This window comes from Pithys albifrons, chromosome 2 (genome assembly GCF_047495875.1).
Source record: "Pithys albifrons albifrons isolate INPA30051 chromosome 2, PitAlb_v1, whole genome shotgun sequence".
Classification (NCBI taxonomy): domain Eukaryota; kingdom Metazoa; phylum Chordata; class Aves; order Passeriformes; family Thamnophilidae; genus Pithys; species Pithys albifrons.
The window spans coordinates 44,949,405-44,971,302 of NC_092459.1; the positions used below are offsets into that span (position 1 = coordinate 44,949,405).

Consider the following 21,898-nt stretch of genomic DNA (forward strand, 5'->3'; position numbering starts at 1 on the left):
CAAGCTCCTGAAACTTGCCTGTGAATGGAATTGGAAATTTCTTCATTTCTCCTTCTGTTTATCCTTATAAGTAAGGCCAAGTCTGGCCAAGACTGGTACATATCTAACCCTACACTAGTTCCTGTTCAAGCACACAAAGTAGTTCACATGCATTTAGATAAATGCAAAAAAGCCTTTGCAGGTGAGAATCTCACTTTGCAATAGGGCATGTGAGCAGATCCTGTGAACAGAATTAGTTTCCACTAGCTCTGAAAAAAGTCAGACAAGAAACAAGTGCAGACTCTTCTGTCTCATTAATTTTTTCATTCCCCACATCTCTAATCTTAAATAGAAGGTAGCCTTGTTCATTTCTGTTTTTCTAGATATCCCATCTCCTCAAAACTTTATCAAACTGGGGGGAAAAAATAGAAAGGGGAAAAAAAGCACAAAGCTTTTATGTTTTACATATCAGCTCATATTACGAAAGCATTAGCAGACCTGTCATAATATATGGCCATATGTGTCTCTCAGGGTGCTTGGTAGTGGGTCCCTTTCCAAGGAGGGGAAATATCCCCACATAAGTATTTGCTTGCTCTTTTTGCCCTCATCAGTTCAACTGCAACTTAAAGGTGCTTGTTGCTTGTGTACTTTTGTTACAAAAACCATGCCTGGCATACTTAGGAGGCCTTGCATTCTTGAGCTATGAATGCTGTGAAAGTGTCATATGAAAAAGATGATGTACAAAGGCATGATCATTCTTGGCATTGTCCTTTGAAATTTGCCCTGTGTCTTGAACATGTAGGTTTTGAAAAGGGGGCTTATCTCAAACACTGTAGTTCTACTAATACAACATTTGCCCCCTAAAAGCAGGGGTGTCTGTGAAGTGACAGCATCTCAGGGTAATGAGAGGTTGCCTCAATGCCTGTCCTGAAGGGCAGGGAAGGGAGCGTTGGTCTGTGCTAGCAAATGAAACCGGAACAAGTCTCTTGATTTTATTTTCTGTAGCGTTTTTATTGAATTAATGTTTCTTTGTCTGCCTGTTGAGTCTGTAAATTTCCAGATGCAAGTGTCTTCTACTTAGGCAATGCTTCTCACACTGTAAGCCCAAACAGACTGCATCCTACAGGGTAGATAATTCTTGTCATAGTACCTGAGGACGCTGCTGGCACAGTGCAGGTCCTGTGCCATTGCCCTGTGGCTCCCTAGCTGCCTCTGAAAAATGTCCCAGTCTATGTACAGTGATACAAGGGCCCCAGCATGGCCTGAGTGTTGGCCTCAGGAGGGACTTCTTAAGTGTACAGAAACGTGAAAAGTCTCCTCCACTCATCGTTCTGCTATTCAGGCTCTGGTGTAGGGGTGGGGCATGAACAAAGCATTGTCAAGTGCTGAAACATTTTGACCCAGCCTAGCTTTGGGCTCAACATTCAGCACTTGTGATTGGAATTGTATTGATGATAGTAATCTTATTTTCCCAAATTAGGAAAAGAGCTTAAAAAACCCCCAAAACTTTCATACCTGTGCATTTACCTGGACTGTGAGATTTCTGGGATGGTGCTGCTGCCAGTTACATGTGAAACAGGAATGTCTTGCTTGCTGTAGCAAAGGGCTGATTCATTGGCAGCATAATAGGCGTCATATTCCCTTTTGTCAGCTCCTTGGGTATATTTTGCCCCTGCAGTAAACAGAAAATATATTTTAAAAAATCCAGTAGAACCAGTAACATGCAAGTCATTTGAGTGAGGTGAGGTTCAGTGAAAACTAAAACAGTTCATAAGTGGGGTTAGGTGAGGCTGAGTAGAGGGAGAGTTTGGTTTGAGTAAGGGTGAGCTCCCTGAAGCTGCCATGCCCTGGGAGGCACCGGGAATGACCAAAGAAGCCGCAGTCCTGAAGCCTTCCTGCCAGAATGTGAGATCCGCCTCCACCAGCAGAGAGGGTCAAGGCACTCTCAGAGGAGAACAGGAAAGGCTGGTGGGCTTATTTGTTGGAGGCACCCATTTCTCCCAGCGCCTGCCAAGGGTGGCTGGTGTCACCAGCTCATACATCAGGGTCTGAACTGGAGCTGCCCATATTTTAAGTCTGTAAAAAAACTTTTTCTATAGGCAGAAAAAAAGATGCTGTCAACTTGGAGATTACAGCCAGGGCATCACAGTGTGGAAACTAAAGCCACCTGCCTTGGCAGTGAGTTTATGGGCAGAGCTGGTTTTGGGACTGGGTGTCCAGATGCAGTGCATCAGTGGAAGTCAGATTAAAGAATGGGCTGGGGAAAGACTTCTGAAGAAAACCCACCTCACTCCTGTTCATGAAAAAATGCTGAGGAGGTGGATATTTTTGACCACCCATATCATCTGGCACCTATATCATCTGTGTATATATAAAGCAACTCTGTACAATTTTTCAAATATGCTCCTAAAGTGCAGTGTTTAAAATATGTTCCCCAATGCAGAAGAAAAATGTAGGAAACTGTGAATCCAAGAGGCTAGGAAGGACCCATGTGTTATTCTAAGGACGAAAGCAGAATGCACATCAGAATACATCAAAAGGAAAACTGATCACTTTCTACTTTCAAAAGGCATTAATATTTTATAGCTGCCATTACATTTTGAAGAGTGCTCAGGTATTTATTGGTAGTGCTGTAGCTACATAGTCTGGAGTCATGAAGGAGGAGATACCTGTTTTTCAAGTTGTTCTGTTAATTTATCCCTCATCTCCTAATTCACACCCTGTCCACACCAGCACTGCATTAACTCGGTGAATATCTGGAGTCACAGTTGTGTGTTTCCACACCAACTGCCCTTCATGAGGCTCCCAAGGGTTTTTTTCTTGTAAAAGGCAGCAGGTCAGACCTACTGGGAGCCACACTTAGGTGCATCCCCAGCTTTCACCAGTGCTCAGGTCTGTGGAGCAGAACCACTCCCTTTGCCAGCTCAGCAGCTGACTGAAGCACATTGTATTTTAAAATGCACTTTTTTAAAAAAAATCAGATAGTATCTTATGGTTCAACGATAAAATAATTATGTGCTTAAAATAGCACAGGAGAGGGGTCCTGTTTCAGATTAGTCTACATAGCAGAAATGCTGGGGGCTGGTTGGAGGTTGCTTGAAGGCTTTCTCATAAGGAGGTCTCTGGCATCTGTGCTGGCTTTTGATGGGCTTGCTCAGGCCTGATCAAACTCGGTCAGGCGACAGCATATCAGATCTATTCCTCTCATCAGTCACATGTTAGCTGTAACTGTCACCAGATTTGCAATTTAATGTGTGCAGCTCAACACTTCCAATTAATCCGGGCCGAGTGTTTGACAATCTATCATTTCAGAGCTAGCACATCACGGAGCTGCGTGTAGGGCAGCCTTGCACTTGGGTACAGCAGGAGCCCTGGAAGGCTGTCGTCACACACATGGATGTTGCTCTTCCCCTACCACTGTATGGTGGAAGTTATTGCTGGTTTAGTTGCATTTCACAGGCTTAGGAAGTGTTAAAAAATCAACACATGACTACATTTCAAAAAATAAAGATTTATAATAGGTGATTCAGCAATGAGAGGCTTTTGTGATCTTCCATGAGAAGCCACTATTTTTAGTGAATTATTATTATAAGCAGTAGCATCACTCACATTTATTTATAAAGGCATGAAAGAACACCCATATGTGTTTCTAAATAGTCAGTGTATAGTAACGGCCATATGCTGAGAGTGAGAAAAAATAGAATTGAGCATTTTGGTTTCCACAATGCTGCATGAGAGTTGTGCTGGGATCTTTGCATCTAAGAAATTAAAAACAGGGATTTTTTTTCCTTTTTTCGAGTTCCTCTTTCTAGCAATAAAAGCCCAAAGACTTCATGGGGAAAGTCTGCCTCACAGTCAAATTGGATGGTTTTCATTGAGGCCTAGCTGAGTGACCACTGAGGTTTGGGAGTGCTCTTCCAGTAGCTTCAGCATCTGGTGGATTGGGGCTGCGCTGACAGGGGTAACTATTTTTATAGAGTTACTGTACATAGAGTGTTCAGGTTGATTAGTTGTGTATTCCTGCACTTCTCCTGGGGCTCCATGGCATGGACGGTAGAAATGCAGTGATGCTGTGCCGAAGGGACTCGACAAATAAAGCATGGTGTCATTTGCAAAGTTTCTACAGTGGAAACACTTTAAATGCTGCGGCTTGCCATTGAGAAAAAATTAAAGATACTGTCTGCTGATGATACCACTCCTGAACAGAAATTACAGCTGGTTTGAACTGGCTCTGCAAAGACCCAGCTGTGTGCATTCATTGCAGCTTTTTTGTATGCAACTCCTTGGGTTTAAGTTCACCAAGGGGCAACATCTTCCATTTTCTTGCTGCCTGTGTTCATGTCCTAGTCAAGCTTGCTGTGAGGTGCCTTGGGATTTTCACCAATTCAGCACCTTACAAGAGCAATGCCTCAAAGTAAATTCTTACTCTTAATTAAGTTAAATCCCTTGGTTGAAATCAATTGTGTTTTCTTGAATTTTGGACAGCTGTAATACGAAGTGGCTGGAAGGGAATGAAAAAGGTGGCTCTTTGACAAGGTGCCTTAGCAAACTCTCAATGGCAATGCCTGCCTCCTGATTCCCAAATCCTGTTTTAACATGGAAAAGCAGTACTATAGCATGCAGAGGCTAACACTTTATTCTTTAGGGGGCTTCCTATAGCAAAGAGTGCCAGGGTATATGGCTCCTGACACTAGGAGGAGTTGCTGGTGAGCCTGACCTTGTTCTTGCTCCACAGCTACATTAGTTAAAATAGCATTTTCCTCACTCTCTGCTTCCCATCTTCCAACACACAGTGGAAAAAAATAAATGACAACCGGCATGCTCTACTCACAGCAAAACAAATGCTATTTATTAGAGTCCTCATGTGGTCAGAGCATGTCTGACTGTAAAATAACTGGAGATTTTTCTGCTAACTGGAAGCGTGATGCTCTGAGGCAATTTCCAGGCAGTGTATATTTTCAGCTAAGTTTTATTTACGTCAGTGTAGTGATTTGCAGTATCACTGTTTGCAAAGAGTGAGGCAGCGTTTGTTTTAGCTAAAGTTATTTTTTTAATTTTTTTTTTTTTTAGGAAAAACTTGAGAGTTGTTACTCAATTCCCATGCTCTGAGGTGATTTTCAAAAAAAGGAAGACATAACCCTCCTTGGTGAGCAGGTCATTTGCCACCTGCCTTGGTGGCCAGCACAGCTGGAGTGGAGGGAAGTGCAGGGCGCAAGTTAGGAAGGGTTTGTTTCCTCTCTGCTAATCACCTTGCCCTGCTGTAATTTGGCATTGTGCAGTGCCCCATGTGTGGGACTGAGGCAGGTCCGTGTTCTGCTCTCCTATCTGAGCCAGCACATGTCGGAGGATAAATCTTTGCTGGACTTAATGTTTTACCAAGGTGCTTAAATCCCTCAGGACTCTGCTGTTCTGGGATGGGGAATAATGGGCAGAGATCCAAGCAGAGGGCTGATTACAGTGGAGGCCACTTCTAGCTCTTCCCCTACCACCAAGAGCAGAAAAGCCCTCTGAAGAAATGATGAGGAGGGGAAACCACAGAGCCACCTTTCAGATGCTGAGCTGACTTTCCCCCCCAAAATCTATGGGATTTTTTTCCCTTTTACTGCAGGAGGGCATGCTTGGGTGGAGCTGAGCCTTTGTCATCCCACATATCCTTTCGAGGACTGTGAGGACAGTGGCCTTTGCCAGCTGGGTGCTAAGGGAGGTATCCTGCAGGACTCTGGTGCACTCTCACTGCCTCTTTCCGCTGAACATCTGGTGAGATTTTTGGGAGCTGCCTTAGGAACTTGGCAGATGATACCAAACATGAAGCATTAAAACTACTTGGGTGTCAGAAGAGATTTCTTTTTCTGCGTGCAATTTGCTTAATGCTTTTTTTCTCCCTGAAAATTCCATAATTTCAGGAAAATATAACAATTTGGAATACATAATGTTTGGTTTAATATGGAAGAAGATGTATATCAGTACAACATAGCTGGATAGATATTGTAGGAGAGCTCTCTTTATGTTTTAGTTCTTGCGTTTGCTGCATCTGTGGAGTGTCCTCACTAGTTCATTAAATTATATACATTTTTCCAGTTAGCAAAAGCTCATGGGAAAGAGGAAGAAATTCTGAGACCTCTTTCCGTTTGGGACTTCAAAGTTCCTTGAAAAGAACAGCACTGCAGCCTTACAGAGCTAGACAGGAAGGGACTGTATGGAACCAACAGGTTGCTACTTCCTAAAGATTGACTTGCCTAGGTTTGCAAATCCCTTTCTCCAGGAATTCCCACATACATGGACACAATTGGCAACTTCAATTATTTATAATTTTGAAGCCGCTGCATCTGTTTTCTTGTTTGCTTGCAATTGAAGCAATCCTTGAGGATTTCAAAGCAAACAAAATGTAAAACGTGTAAAATATTATTGTCTTGCTCTGTTCTGCACGGGTGCTACCTCACCTTGAATGTTGTGTGCAGTTTTGGGCACCACAATATAAGAAAGACATTAAGCTGTTGTAGAGCATCCAAAGGAGGGCCACAAGGATGGTGAAAGGCCTCGAGGGGAAGCTGTATGAGGAGCAGCTGAGGTCACTTGGTCTGTTCAGCCTGTAGAAGAGGAGACTGAGGGGAGACCTCATTGTGGTCTTCAGTATTCTCATGAGGGGCAGTGGAGGGGCAGGTACTGATCTCTTCACTCTTGTGACCAGTGACAGGACCAAAGGAAATGGTATGAAGCTGACTTGCGGAGGTTTAGGTTGGATGTCAGAAAGACGTTTTCAGCCAGAGGGTGGTTGGGCACTGGAACAGGCTCCCTGGAGAAGTGGCCACAGCACCAAGTTTAATTCAAGAATCATTATGTACAATGCTCTTAGGCACATGGTGTGATTCTTGGGGTGTCCTGTGCAGGGCCAGGAGTTGGACTTGGTGATCCTGATGAGTTGCTTCCCAGTCAGCATATTCTATGATTCTACAAAAACTGGTTTGAAACAAGTTTCGAGTTACTTCATAAGAAGGCACACAGTGGTCTGGACAGGTGGGAAAAATGTGTTGAATTATTCACAGACTCTGGTTTCAGCAACAAATGAATGCAAAAAAGAATTTGTTTCATTTTGCCTTTCTTAAAGAAATAATTTTTGGTGGAAGCCCTCTGTAAGGATGTTCATCCCAAAAGAAACTTGTGTGAATACAGTTTGAGGAGTATTACATAAGCTGTAAACTGAAATTCAAGTGAACAAGCAGAGCTGTGGAGAAGCTGGACTCCCTCTAGTCAGCTAGAGTCTGATAAGCTGGAGTTATTTTCATGGCTTTCTTTCAGTGGTATTAGATCTGATGCCTTTCTCTACTGCATGACCACCAGACAACTTCATATGGTTAAGTTAAAACGTTAAATATGTTAATACAGTATAAAATAAAGTGTAATTCTCCCAAGTGAGCATTAGCAGCATTTATGGGTCTGCAGATAGTGTTTTTCGCCCACCATGTCCTAGTATCCCACATATTAAACAACTGCTTTTGATTTGTACCCCTAAATTTACAGTTTAGGAGCCCATGTCTGAAGTAACGAATTTGCCACTCACTACAAAACACTGAAAGAAAAACAGACCAATGTGTAACTTGGACTCGGCAGCCACCAGCTGCATCTAATCTTGCTAATCTTTAGTTGGTTTTTTTTTCTTAAAAAAAAAAAGACGGAGACTTTTAAGAGTTAAGTTACACAACTCTCATTTTATTTTTAAAGTGAGTGGATTCCTTGTTGCGTTGTTGAGGATGATAAATTGATACCACATGTTGGTTCCAGACAAAAAGGACTCTGTACTGCGCTGGAAGCACTTGCAGCTGGTGTCTGAGTTAGTGGAATGACTCCACAAGGTAAACATGGCTTGGAAGAGGCCGAAACAAGCACAAGGAGGGAGAATTTTCTCTGTTTTAAAGGCTCAAGCATTTGCTGCTGTTGCCTGACTGGGTCTGAGTGTTGAAATGACATGCAGTCTCAGCCTCCCTGGGAGACTCATTCAGTTGTTTGTATCAAATGAAGGATACGGCACTTTGGAAATGTTTGAGTGTCCTCTCTATCAGCTTACCCATTTGTAGTGTTACCAAAATATCGAGAGAGACAGGTGTAATTAGGACATGGTAGCGGCTCTCTGGGGGGTTTTTTGGCAAGAAAAGTGTGGCTGGATCCCTCAAGGAGTATTAACTGAATAAAATGGATCAACATTTATTAAAGCTGAGACCATGGCCTTGAGTTTGGGGAAAGTGCTGTAACCCCTCATGGTGCTGCCCTGGCTACTGTGGGCACCCAGCTCACTCCCCCTCCTGGTGCTGTTAGCCTAAGTCACGGCAGGGCAGCAGCACTGCTTGCATGTGGCGCTACACCATGCTCTGCTCACACTCATTCTGCTCTGCCCTCATGTGTTCCTCTGCCCTGGATCTTCCTTGTCTCCAAGGACAGTCCTTCTCTGCAGAACCCCTTTTGACCAGGACTGGGACTGAGACCCAGCTGAACTGGTCTGGCCTCAGGGCAGCACATGGTGCTCTTGATGTTATCTGCAGAAACCTCAGTCTTCTGGCTCTAAGCAGAGTGCATGGCATTCTTCAAGTCCAGTATAAATAGTAACACTAATAAAGGGAGGAGCTCATCATATTTTTTTTCTGCTCTGCTCATGTACAGTCCATATGTTGTACCCAGTGGTGGTATCTGAGCTGTCTGCAGCCTGGCTAGCATCTATCCCATATCCATATGGTGTCCAGGACAGATGATGGAAGTTCCTTTATAGATCCTTTAAGTTTCTGCCTGCATTTTGGCATGGAAAAATGTGTTACGTTTCCATCATCATGGCCTAATTCATCTCCCACATAAGTCAAATGAATTTCACCAGAAGTGGGTTCAAATGATAAACTGTATTTTCTTTGCTTCCCCACCTCCTTTGTGGTTTGTTACATGGTCATATATTAGTAAAGCACATGGTTGTGAGCACTGATTGTCCCAAGATCTCTTCCTATATTTTAAGCAGATGGGAATATTTTTTGACAGCTCAGAAAACAGGTAGGAAATACAGTTATTTCCATCCATACTGCAGCCTGGTAGCACAGTGCAACAGCCTTTATCAGTGTGAGTTGTCAATCCCAGTGGCTTCTGTAGCAAAACTTGCATGTGAAAGGATAATAGGATCCAGCCCTAATTTGTTTGGCAAAGCATCCAACAGAAGGAAAGACCAAGAAACCCAGATACTGTTGCTGAAGAGGTTAGTGGGGGAGGTTACAATGAAAGAAGTGGGTCTTAAGGCAGTGTTTGAGCAGAGGGTGGAGATGGGGTACACAAAAATAAATTGGCCCATAATTATGCTAAAGAAAACAGTCTTCCTACAGAAGAAAAGCAAAAAAAAAAAAACAGAAGCAGGAGTATAAGTGGCATAGTGCTTAATGTAAAGGAAAACAAACTGCTTGGGTTTTTTATAACCACCAATTTTCAATGCAAAAGGGTTATTACATTCTTTTATTATTTGTGTAAAACCAACACTGAGCAAAAAGATATAATAAGAAAATTACACATGTGCACATACATATCCATACATGCAGGAGTCCTCATCCTGAAAGGTGCCTCAGTCTCACAGTTTCACTGTTTAGGATTTGTCGTAGTTTTAGACCAAATAGTTTCATACTATGAATACCACCAGCAGAAATAAGATCTTTTATGAGAGTACTATAGGCTGAAAACTGCTAGCTGCTGGCACTTTGGCTGAATGTTTTTGTATGTGAAGCTGTGTGTGGCACACTGTGTACACCACCTGGGGTGTTTCTTTTCTGTGTTTTCTAAGATTTATTTTTCATTAGCAAGAGTCACTATGCTGTGTATTCTTATAGCCAGCATTTTTAAGTGGCGAGCAGCATGGTTTGTATGGCTCTTGTATGGCTCAGTGTGGCTCGGTGTGGTGGTCCAGCTCTGATTGTCCTTGTCCTGCTGCCAGCTCTTTGTGAGCAGAGATCCCCATGCAGATGTTTTCACAAGTGTTTGCCCGTGAAAGTTACAGGGAATGGATGTGAGAGCCACCTGCATTGATGCAGCATGCGCTAGTATATCAACAAAGGTTGTTTTTCAAAAAAAAACAGCAGTTCTTCAGCCAGTTTTACTGGGAGAAACCTGAGGAAGTAAGCAGTGGTGCCTAGTTACTAGAAGCTAGATTGTTGCCAGACTCAAAATATAGTTAAAATGTCATCAGTTAAACAATAAAAAGGTCTTTTTCTTCTTCAGAATGAAGACTTATTATGGTGCAACTCAATCCACCATATTTTGATAGCATGATAGTCCCTCAGAAATGGACAAGTTTATAGCTGAGGCACTGACCCAAACTTCTCTTGAGCATGTCAGCAAAGTCCAGTCTGCTTTGTGTAAATTGTTTAAAACATAACGGTTGCTATTTTGAACTGTGGTCCATATGATTTCTCTTTTCATTACGTGATAATCACAACCACATCTGCTGTCTGCATGCAAGAAGAACTTGAGGCGTGTTTTCCATTTCGCAATCTGACAAAAACCACAACACTCAATAGTGGGGAAAAAAGGCATTTTATAGTGAAAAGAATTGTTTAAAAAAAGCTGGGCTGTATTTCTGTGTACATCAAATATATCTCCAGTTTACTTGTGTCAAGAATTCATTTATCCTAAGGATGCAAATGTTCAGGCACTTGTGAATGATTTGTTGATTGATTCATTCTTTGCCCATTTAATTGTGGAATTTCTTCAGTGTTTTGTAAATGAAGGACACTTGTCCTGGATGGTTTGATTATGCTGTGGTCCTGTTGACTTTGTGTTTTTGAAGGATGTTGATAGGAAAAACATGATTTATTTTCTATCCTTTTCATAGGTAACTGCCTGGTAACTGCCAAAATTTAAGAAACAAAAAGCTCTGCAACTCTTTAAACTTGGAGGAATAGCACAAGGGTTTTTTCAAAGGAATGTAGGATAGCTCCAAAAATCTTTTGACTTCCACACTGGAAAAAAAGTTTGTTTACCAAACCTGGAAGCATTCAAGCTAACAAATGCTATTTGCTTTTCCTTTCTTTGAGCCATATTTTAAGCACAGGGCCAGCAGGATGAGTGGAGTGGGACTTTCTTCTCAGTTATTTTGGTTTAAATCTGGTTCCATTGCACTAGGGGTACCATGGACTGGTTTGCTCAGCCTCTTCCTCATTCTGAGGTTATTATCCTCAGTTTGAGGCAGTGTGAGTTTTGGACAGGAGTTGTTGCTGACTAGTGCAAGTGGGTAGAACGCAAAAGCAGACTCTATGCAGGCTCCTTTGAGAGTACTGCATGTTGTGGGATCCTGTACAGCAGCTTTATACAACTCTGTATCCAGCAGCTTACAGGGACAGGGATATCGTTGCACACTGTGTCACATCATGTTTTGAAGACTGTGAGGATACTATAGCGAGGGGACAGCTGGCCAGCTGCTGAAGTACGGTCATAATTCTGATGCCTCTAATCAAGAGACGAAGTATAGCTTAGTCATGCGCAGAGTGCCTGTGGGAGAGGAGCAACAGCACTTGCAGTTTTCTCAAGAATTATTATAACAAATACACAGCACATGTGCCCGTGAAGAATTAAAAAGACATATGCAGAGGCTGTGATGAGTGTGACTCCTCCCCAGCCAGATTTTTGCTGTAGTTTTGCAGTTTTTATTTCAAGGAACTGATGGCAAGATTACTGATAATATAGGGGTTTGTCCTGAATCAAAAGTAAGAGAGAAACATCTAGCTCCTTGCTAGCTGGAATAGAGCTGTGTCGCACTCTTTTCCTCAGGATGCAGCTTTTGGGGATGTAGAGGTGGGCACCAAGAATGCACAGCTAGTTCAAGCTCGTGATTTGCTTTACAGCAGTCACTCTCCAGCCCTCCGATATCCAGCACCCGAGAAATCCATGGAGGTGTCCAGAAGGGCTCAATGCTTTTATTCATGTTGGTTTTTTCATGGGATGTTGGTTTAATGATTGAGATTTGGGTCATAAAAGAGGTGGTGTGCTGGTCTTGATGTTTTGTTTTGTTCCTTCCCTGCAGAATTCGATCCGGCACAACTTGTCACTCCACAGCCGATTCGTCAGGGTGCAGAATGAAGGCACTGGGAAAAGCTCTTGGTGGATGATCAATCCAGATGGTGGAAAAGGCGGGAAGGCACCACGGAGACGTGCTGTGTCAATGGACAACAGCAACAAGTACACAAAGAGCAGAGGGCGGGCGGCTAAGAAAAAGGCAGCCCTGCAGACCGCCCAGGAGACAAGTGAGGACAGCCCTTCTCAGCTCACCAAGTGGCCAGGGAGTCCCACGTCTCGCAGCAGTGATGAGCTGGACGCGTGGACAGATTTTCGCTCCCGTACAAATTCAAACGCCAGTACGATCAGTGGCCGCTTGTCACCAATTTTGGCAAGCACCGAACTAGATGATGTTCAAGATGATGATGCTCCACTTTCTCCCATGCTGTACAGTAGTCCATCGAGCTTGTCCCCTTCAGTAAATAAACCATGTACTGTGGAGTTGCCTAGGTTGACTGATATGGCTGGGACAATGAATCTGAATGACGGACTTACAGATAACCTCATGGATGATCTCTTGGACAATATAACACTCCCTCCCTCCCAGCAGTCACCTACTGGAGGAATAATGCAGAGAAGCTCCAGTTTTCCTTATGGTTCCAAAGGTTCAGGGCTGGGTTCCCCATCAAGTAGTTTCAACAATGCTGTGTTTGGGCCATCGTCCCTGAATTCCCTGCGCCAGTCGCCGATGCAGACAATTCAGGAAAACAAGCAGGCCACCTTCTCTTCCATTTCTCATTACAACAACCAGACGCTGCAGGATCTTCTTGCCTCTGATGCACTTAGTCACAGTGATGTCATGATGACACAGTCTGACCCACTCATGTCACAAGCCAGCACAGCTGTGTCTGCCCAGAATTCCCGCAGGAATATAATGCTCCGCAATGACCCCATGATGTCATTTGCTGCACAGTCCAGCCAGGGTGGTCTGGTCAATCAGAACCTGTCCCATCACCAGCACCAGTCCCACAACTCCTCTCTTAGTGGCAGCCGTGCCTTGTCCAGTTCCATCGGTAACATAGGCTTGAATGACTCCAACAGCTTGGGATCCACCAAACATCAGCAGTCACCTGTCAATCAGTCTATGCAAACACTTTCTGACCCGCTGTCAGGCTCCTCTTTGTACTCCTCTAGCGTGAACCTACCAGTCATGGGACATGAGAAATTCCCAAGTGACTTGGACCTGGATATTTTCAATGGGAGCCTGGAGTGTGACATGGAGTCCATTATCCGCAGTGAACTCATGGATGCTGATGGGCTGGATTTTAACTTTGATTCCCTCATCTCAGCTCAGAACGTTGTCAGTCTGAATGTGGGGAACTTCACTGGTGCTAAACAGGCTTCATCACAGAGTTGGGTACCAGGCTGAAGGATCTTTGAGAGCAGGGAAAATGGGCAAACAGGTCAGTGCCCCATAGACGTGGTAAAATAATTGGTTCCTTAGTTTTATTGGAGTTTGCACAAAACCCTTAATATTTAGTGCACACTAATAATATTAATTTGGCTTGTGGATGGCTTGCTCTGTGTTGGTATGCAACAAGCACAACCAAGAAACGTGGAGGTGGGGAGGGAAAACGAGGCTAAGCTATAAAAGCTGTTCAACTGCAACACTGTCAAGACGCATCTGATGTTAGCGTCCTTCTTAATTTAGGCATGAGAAATGTTAATGACAAATCAGGCAAACCAAGGTGGAATATTTGTGGGTTTGGGGAATCACAGAGCTCTAACTCGTCTTCTTTGAAGTCGCAACAGATGGATTCCTACTTGCAGCTGATGCCAGATGTAGCCAAGCTACGTTACACAGGGATGGGGTGAGGGACTCTGCAGTTGGTGAAGAAGTGTTGCTGCAGGGGAGGAGGAAGAGTGTCTGCAAGAACAGGGCACTCACTGGGCATTGGGTGTGTGGGACAGATCTGGACAGAATCAGGGTTGTACTGCTGTGATACAGCAACACTAACAAAATTGTTAGTTACTTGTTTTTTTTAAATTGTATTTCTTGGACCAAAAAGAAGGTATTAAGTGAAGGAATTGTATATTGGGATAACAATGGTAAAATCCTGGTCTCAGGAATGTTGTGAGTTTAATGTTTTAAGTATGCAAAAATTGTTGCCCTCCTACCCTCCTGAATGGGGTATATAAAATTTTCTTTTGGACTCCTGCAAGAGAATATCTGTAGGTTTGGGTTCTAGCATAGGTGGTTTCTAAATGTTAGCCTCTTCAGATTAATTTTTTTCCTAGATTGATCCGTTCTTTTCCATTGCTTGTTTTTCACAGCTGGGGGCATTTGAACTTGTGAACATTGTTCCTGTCATCCTTCTGTGATTCTGCAGCTCCTGCCCATACCCCTGCCTCCTCACACGTACATATTCCTTGACTTGTAGGGCAGGTGCTACACAAAGTGCCCTTTCTCCTTTGTTTATTTATTAGTATAAGGGAGTAGATTTCAAAATACAGTAGGCTAAAAGGTTAGCTATAAATTATTGAAAGTGTTCTATTAACTTCAAAACAGTGTGTAGAGTATCTCAGTGGTGAGGTTATATGAGGCATTCATTGTTTGCCGCTTACTTACAGCTTTCTTATTTTCCAGATGAAGGATGGAAAGATGCAGTCGGTGTCATTTGACTGTACAGTGCATAATTTGCCCTTTTCCTCTTTAAGTGTGTTCATTCAGTGTTTCACAGTTAGATGTTCAAGGGGAAACTTTGCTGTAGGTGAGCAGCAGTGCTGAACCTCTTGAATGCTTTCCTGTTCCCTGTGTGTACGGAGAACCTCAGGAGACGTGCTGTGCTCTGCTGTCTGGGAGGGAGAACAAGACTGCCCAGGCATCCTCCTTTCAGTTGATCTACAAAGCTGCTGTGCTTCAGTGGAGTGCTTGGTTTGCACAGTCCTTTCTCTGTCAGTGGAAGGATTTCCTCTGGTTTTTGCAGATCTCACTCAAAGTGAGCGTGTTGCAGTGCATGGCCAGGAGATGGGCTGTAGAGATGGGCTGTAGAGAACAGTATGTCCCACTGCCCGTGTGTGAGATGGCAACATGGCAAGGCCAGGGCCACAGCTGAATTTTGGGTTTTCTTCAGTTCCAGTGATGGAGATTTTAGGAAAGGGAAGGGGGAAACAAATGAGAGTTGTCTTGAGAACCAGAAAGGAAAAATTTACAGGTCATGACCAGTTCTCTCTTCCTCTGTTTGGATTTCAAAACCTTCTTTGCATGATGTAAAAGACTGTAGGACCTTTATTGCTGGGAAACATCCAGCAGTACAATCTGTCAAATGGGGCCTGAAAAATGTATGTTATTGACAGTTTTGCTTGACACAAGCAAATAGGGCAACCTCCTGCTTCCATAGCTTTGTTTGCAGGGTGTAGGTAGAACCTGCCGCAGGGGCACTTGCCTAGGCAGCACAGAGGAGCCACACCATCCTACCTCCTCACTGCTGCTCGCTGCTGCCTCTTCACCATGGCCTCTGGCATTCACAGAAAGCAGAGCTGCCGTGATCTTTTTCAGGCTGCTCCCTCCGAATAAAGGAACTGACACATCTGTGTGAGCGGAGTCTCATTGCAGAGGACAGATTTATTAACGAGACAGCTCTCCTCAGCGAATTACTGTCCAGTCATCTGTGGAAGCCTCTCCCTCTCTCTGACAAGTGGACCGGCTGCTCTGGGGTGCCTCTGGTATCAGGTGCAAGTGCGGATGATTTCTGCTGAGCTGGTTCATCATGCACCCTTCCTCATCTGTTAAGCAGCGCTCTTCGAGAGTTTGCCTCCCTGCAAGCATCTCATATTTTGATAGAGGCTGCTCGCGTGACATCAGATGCAGTCATTCTGAACTGCTTCTCAGTTACTTCTGCACTGTAACAGTAGGGACCCCTGAATTAAAATCCTCTCAGCAATGTTCATGGCTGCAGTTCTGAGTCTTTACTGGCTCCAAGACTGGGGAACGCTTTCAGCAGAACAGCCTGGTGATGCCTCATGCTAAATCCATTTCGCAAGGGCAGCCAGATGTGTTTTGCAGGCAGGCAGAAGCAGTTACAATGGATTATTGGCATACCTGGGAATAGTGAGTGCTGTGTTTTCTATGAAAAATGAGAGAAATTGGAGTCAGTTTTGAGGAAGAAAAGAAAGAAGGCAAATACATAGGTATTTAATTTATACATACTGTAGGTATTGAGGGAGATTTACTTTGGAAGAAAATCAACTACAGTTTCTTTAGAGGGGAATTAAAAAACCCATGCAGGAGATGCCACCGTTGCATGTTAGTGGCCGTGCATGTTTGCTGCACACAAAGCCATGCCTGGTCCCTGGAGAGAAGTCTGCCCAGCTCATATGCCCTGTGCCCATGAGGCTGGCCATGCCCAGCCTTTCAGGTGGCTCTCACTGAGGCATATACATTTGAATTTGGGTTTGTTTTGGTTTTTTTCTCTTACATGAAAAAAAGGAGAAAATCAGTATGTTTTTTTTCATGCTTTATTCACTCAGCCATAATTTTCTCCTCTTATGCTGCCTGAGGCCTCTGTTCCTCTGTCTTTACCTGCTTCCCAAGAGCACTGGAAAATGCCCTATGCCCACTCAGATAATCATCACCTAGGTATTTCAGCTTGTTTGTTAATAAATAAAGGCATCACTATTCCCTCACCTGTCTCTAGAATACCTTTTATTTTGAAATTAATGGTTCCTTCTAGTCTTGGGTTCCCACAACTCAGCACTTTGCTCTGGGATCCTTCTCAGCTGGCAAGTCCAAAAGGACTTACCTTTTGCCAAATAGTTCTGTCCCAAACAGAGCATCACAGGAGACTATTCAGGACATTTGCCGCGGTCTGGAAGGTCAGGGGCTCGTGAACAGTTGCAGCTTGGGCAAACATTTCCCTCAGCATCAAAACCCATCCAACAAGTTGCTTTTACCTGGATTGTTTCAGTGATCCAGTTTACAGTGGCACCACAAAGGCATCAATGCTGGCAGGGTTGGGTGTGGGGTGGAGAATGGCCCAGTACAAACAGGGCAAGAACTTTTGACCTGGTGTCACTGTCTGAAAAACTCATCTAAGCTGCACCTTCTGAGAGAGATTTCAATGTGCCATTTAGCAGGATGCCTCTGGGCTCTGTAACAGAGCTGTGCTGGAGTCATGTTGACTTGTTTGAAAACTGCATGTAAAAAACTTGACAGATCAGTTGAAGCCACTCATTCTTCCCTAGTATCATATAGGTCCCACCTCATCTTACTGCAGCAGTGGAGTGTGCAAGCTGCAGATAGTAACGTCATGTAATGTTCACACAGTGTGATGATTAACATCTCTGATTTACAAAAAGTCTTAGGAAACCTAAGAAAATGCCTATTGGTATTTCATTAGTCTGTATCAGCTTGGACTACTTGCCAGTTTGTTAATTGGTGTTCAGCCTGTTTATGGATACAATTCATACCAAAGGTGAATAGGTCTGAGAATGACTTAATATTTACAACACCATCTTAAAAGTGAAAATAGGCAGTCAAAGATTTCCGTTTGGATGGAGTTTTGAATCACAGAGTTCTGTACAATATGCCACAAAGATGATTTTTGTTTTCTGCCAGAGGTCCTCTGCCCATGAAAGCTATAATGTAGAAATCAGAATTGGTGGACCACTTGCTTGAGGACATTGACTGCCTCAGGACCATAGCTGCATTTCCTTCTCTCTTGCTTTCAAAAATGAGGTCTTGGGCATAGGGCTGGCAGGTTCCTTACACAGAGCCAAGGTGGGTCTGGCTGCCTTTTAAAATATCTAAAGGAAATTCAAGAGCAGCAAATTCTTCTGCTCCATTTCTAATAGGTTAGTGGTTAAGGTGGTGGTGCTTGTAACATTCAAGTGTTGTTTCTACCAGCCCAGGTTTTGAAAGGTGGTTTTGTAACTAGCTGAACACCACACATGCCAAGTTTAGTCTTTGAACAAAAATATCTATGTAGAAAATGTGTTTTGTGAGGAACAGGGATCCCTTTAACTTCAAGAAGGGCCTGCCCTGAGCAGGCTCCTCGGTTCCTGAGCACGCATCACTGGCAGAGGACTGAACTCCAGGCTCATGGCTACTGGGAAGGAGGAGAAAGGAAACTTGGGCAAACCCCACTGGGGCTGCCCCTGTGCAGGCCCACTGAAGCCCCCTGAAGCCCCTTGCACACAAGAGCCAGTCCTGTGCTTGCTTGCAGGGACACTGCAGCTTTTGCTGTGCACAGGCAGCAGGAGCTGACACACAAGCACAATGAATTGCTCACTCCTTCTGGGAGGAGGGCTTTTGGTTTTGGTGTTTTTTTAATCTGGCTTTATATTTGGGGGTTTTATTAATGTAGGGCAAAGATCTGGGTAAAAACCACGGTTGCCTTCACAGGTTTTGTGAGTGTGCAGCAGCTGAAGTCAGGACAGTGGTCTGATCCTGTGGTTTGGGTGTTCTCCTGTTGGTGTTTTATATAGATGTATTTTTTAGTACCTCATGCTTTGTCATGTGATTCAGCAGCAATAATTAGGCAGAAACTTGCTGTCCCTGCAGATGCCAAGATTACAGGATGACATACTCTCACCAGATGACAGCACAAACTGATATTTTTAGAACAGCCCGCATCAACTGGTCTCCCCAGTGCTTTCCTCCTTGGATCAGCAGTGCGCAGATTTTATTACAGAATGAGTCTTTGCAAATCGTCTTTCTCATGTGAATGAGCCATAATGATTGTTTAGAGCTGCAGATCAGTGTTGGTCCCCTGGTATGCTGTTGCCTGATAGCTGGGCTGGTTACAGGTGGTTTTTCTTTTACTCTTTTGTTCTTTTGAGCCAGATTTTTAAATAGCCCCCATGATAGCATATTTTCTTGAAGAAGTGCATAATTAGAGATCCTTTTTAGAAGTGTAGTGTCATGCAGCTGAGGAAAGGTTGAGATCTTTTTTCATAGCAACTGGGCACTCAACCAAGGTGATGAACTGACAGCCAGAGAGGTTTAAGTCTTGTGCTGATGACGGCCAAAAAGCACAGGTATGGCATGGGCAGCTGGAGTGCACATATTTGAGTAGTACCATACATTAATAGTCAGGCTTTTTGTCCTTGCCCGGAGAAGGAGGATGAAGGTAGGATACTCATGCAATGCCACTCTGGGCTTGTGGTTCATATGGTGAAGAACCTCCAGCAAGATGTTCCCATCAGCATTGTCCCTGATTGAGTCCCTAATAGTGTGTGGGGACATTGACCCCATTAAATAAGGTACCTGTGGCTGGGTGGTCGGAGTGCTCTGCTCTGGTCTCGTATACGGGGGCTGTTTAATCAGCTTTTCCACTCAGATTACCACACAGGGTGGCAGTTATTGGAGTGTGGCAGAGTGGACATCTGCCGAGCAGTAATCGGACAGAGACACAGCTCAGCTAACAGGAGCTGCTGTGCAGCCACATTTGTCTGCCATTATTCCAGGAAAAACGCCACTTTTCCTAGACGATGCTGTAGAGAATGGCTTGTGTTTATGCACTTTTACAGCTGAGCTGAATATCTTGCTCATTGTTTTTCCCTTGTACTGCCTGCTTCTCCTGGCTTTTATAGGTAAATAATTTCATAAAAATATAGGTAAAATCTGGTTTTGAGGAAGGACCTTCTCTATCTTGCCTTTTCTGCCACTGGTAAGGCATGATAGAAGATGTCCTGTCTTATATCAACATGGTGGGAATCCTCTTGTGTGAGCATTAATGGTCTGCCATTTTCAACTTACTGCAGAGGAAAATGGGAAGACTCCATAGCAGGGAAGATGTTTTTAAAATAGACTTGGTACCTAGCAATGAAAAAGAAGCTCTCTCTGAGGACATTCAGAATAATGGACACATAGCATGTTTCCATAGCACTATAAACCCATTATTCAGGATATTTCCAGCCATGCAGGTACCTTTTACCTTAAAATGTAACTGTCATTCTTCAGATTCAAAAGTGCAAGCAAAATCCTTCTCTGATCATGCACAGGTGCAGTAGTTAGACATCCTTTGTGATCCTCACTAGACATCTTCTTCCCAGTGCTCCCGAGTACCTAAAGAAAGCACCATTATTCCAGCCAATGTGCTTTATCTCTAACAGAAGATGTATTTTGTGAGCATTTTTGACCTTCCTCTAGTCCAGCAGCATTCTGCCTAAAATGTGCTGTGTTGAACACTCGGGCTGATAACTCACAGTCAGTGGCAGTGTCACCTTAACTGTCATGATTTCTACCCCAGTTCTCAGGCTCCTGAACAAAAGGTGGGAGATAAAATCTAGGAAAAGTTTGTCAAGTAAGAAGCCTGATGACCTTTAGGAGAGAAGTAGTCCTGTATCTAAATTCTTTGTTGGCCAGGACAGAGGATTGAACCCAGCCCAATGTAATGGTTCTCAACAGCAATTGGGTATCAGCAGTGCTTGTGCTTGGTGTTTTCTTTTCAACTGTAAAATGGGTAGAAAGGACCTGATCTACCCCTGAGGGTAAAATGAACTGCTCAGAGGAGTAGTAGACTCCCCCGTGCTGGAAACATTCCATACTTGACAGGTTCCTGAATAACCTAACCTGAGGTACTGTCTTCAAAAGAAAGTTGGATGAGATGATGCTGAGTCCCTTCCAGCCTGGATTTAGAATTCTATGATTCTGCAGACCAGTGGGTTATCAGAATAACATGCTTAAAAATAGTTGTGATGCCTCCCTACAGTTCTGGACAAGCCTTTTGTTCCAGGGAGCTGATACAGGATGAGAGAAGGATCTGCTGTCTTTAGTTACATTTATTTCCAAAATAGTTGGTTGTCTGCTATGGTTTGCAATGTTTCTTGGAGTGGAAGAGCAGCCACAAAAAGAAAAGATACACTTTTATGCTTCACATGCCTATACGACTACCAGCACAGCAACACTTGAGCTCCCCTAAGTCCTAGTTGTGTGCTGGCATTCTTCCTCTTTTCATCCTTCTCCTTCACTCTCTGCCCCCAATTCTGAGCTGGAAAAGATCTATTTTTACAAGTAGAACTTAAAAGAGAAAAAGTGAAGTTGCAACATGCCTGAAAGTTTAGGAAATAAAGCACATTAAGTTGCCAGCTCTTTTTTTGTCCCCTGGCTTTGCCCCCTAACCTCAGCATTGTCTGTCAGCAAAGAACTATCCTAGTGCTGCATGTGCTAAGCCTGTAGGGTGTCACTGTGGCATTGGGATTCCTAATTTTTATTGCGCTTGAACAAAAAAAATCTCATGCTCTAATTTTGTCACTATAGTAGGACTGGCCACAGTAGTTATCTTCCTTATTTGTTTCTAAACAAATATTGTGTATTTTTCAGTCTTGGGCTGTGAAACCTCATGCAGAATATTAACTTGTAACCACACATAATCAAACCTTGCTTTTTGAACCTTTCCCCATTTTGGAATAGAAGCTCTACTGCTGGAGCCACTAACAAATTGAAGGGCAGAGGCACCAGAATGAATGCACATCTGTCACTGAAGGGCACAAGTTTCCTTGAAAACGTTTGCATCCCAAGTGTTTGGACAGTAAAAGTAGTTATTGGGATTTCCTGTCCCTGGAGAGTTGTTGCAAAGTGGTACTCAGGGAAAACTCTTGTTTTACAGGCTTCTAAATGGTGATTCTTTTCCAAGATGCGATCCGCTCAACAAGCCTTCCAGACAATTCAGGAGATCCTTGGTAGGCTGCCTTACAGAGGAGCTGTGTGTTGGTAGTGCAGTTTCTCATACTAGAAAGGAGCACATAACTTTTCTTTTTCCAGAAACCTATGTGTGCTGATTGTTAAGTTAGCTCACTGATAAACCAGGGCATGTTATCTGTGTTTCACTCTGGGGAGCATCAATGTGTCATCTTTCTATTCTGAAGAAATTTCCAATGCTACATAATTGGCACCACTGGGAATCAAAGG

General features: G+C 43.7%; 1 protein-coding gene across 1 annotated transcript in view; it reads left to right on the forward strand.

The window, feature by feature from the left end:
• FOXO3 (forkhead box O3) overlaps positions 1–21,898 on the forward strand; it is a 90,645-nt gene that overhangs the window by 61,776 nt on the left and 6,971 nt on the right. The window contains exon 2 of the mRNA XM_071548862.1: positions 12,014–13,448. Within this exon, the coding sequence (XP_071404963.1) occupies positions 12,014–13,414 (1,401 nt within the window). The 3' untranslated portion in view covers positions 13,415–13,448. The remainder of the gene's footprint in view (positions 1–12,013; positions 13,449–21,898) is intronic.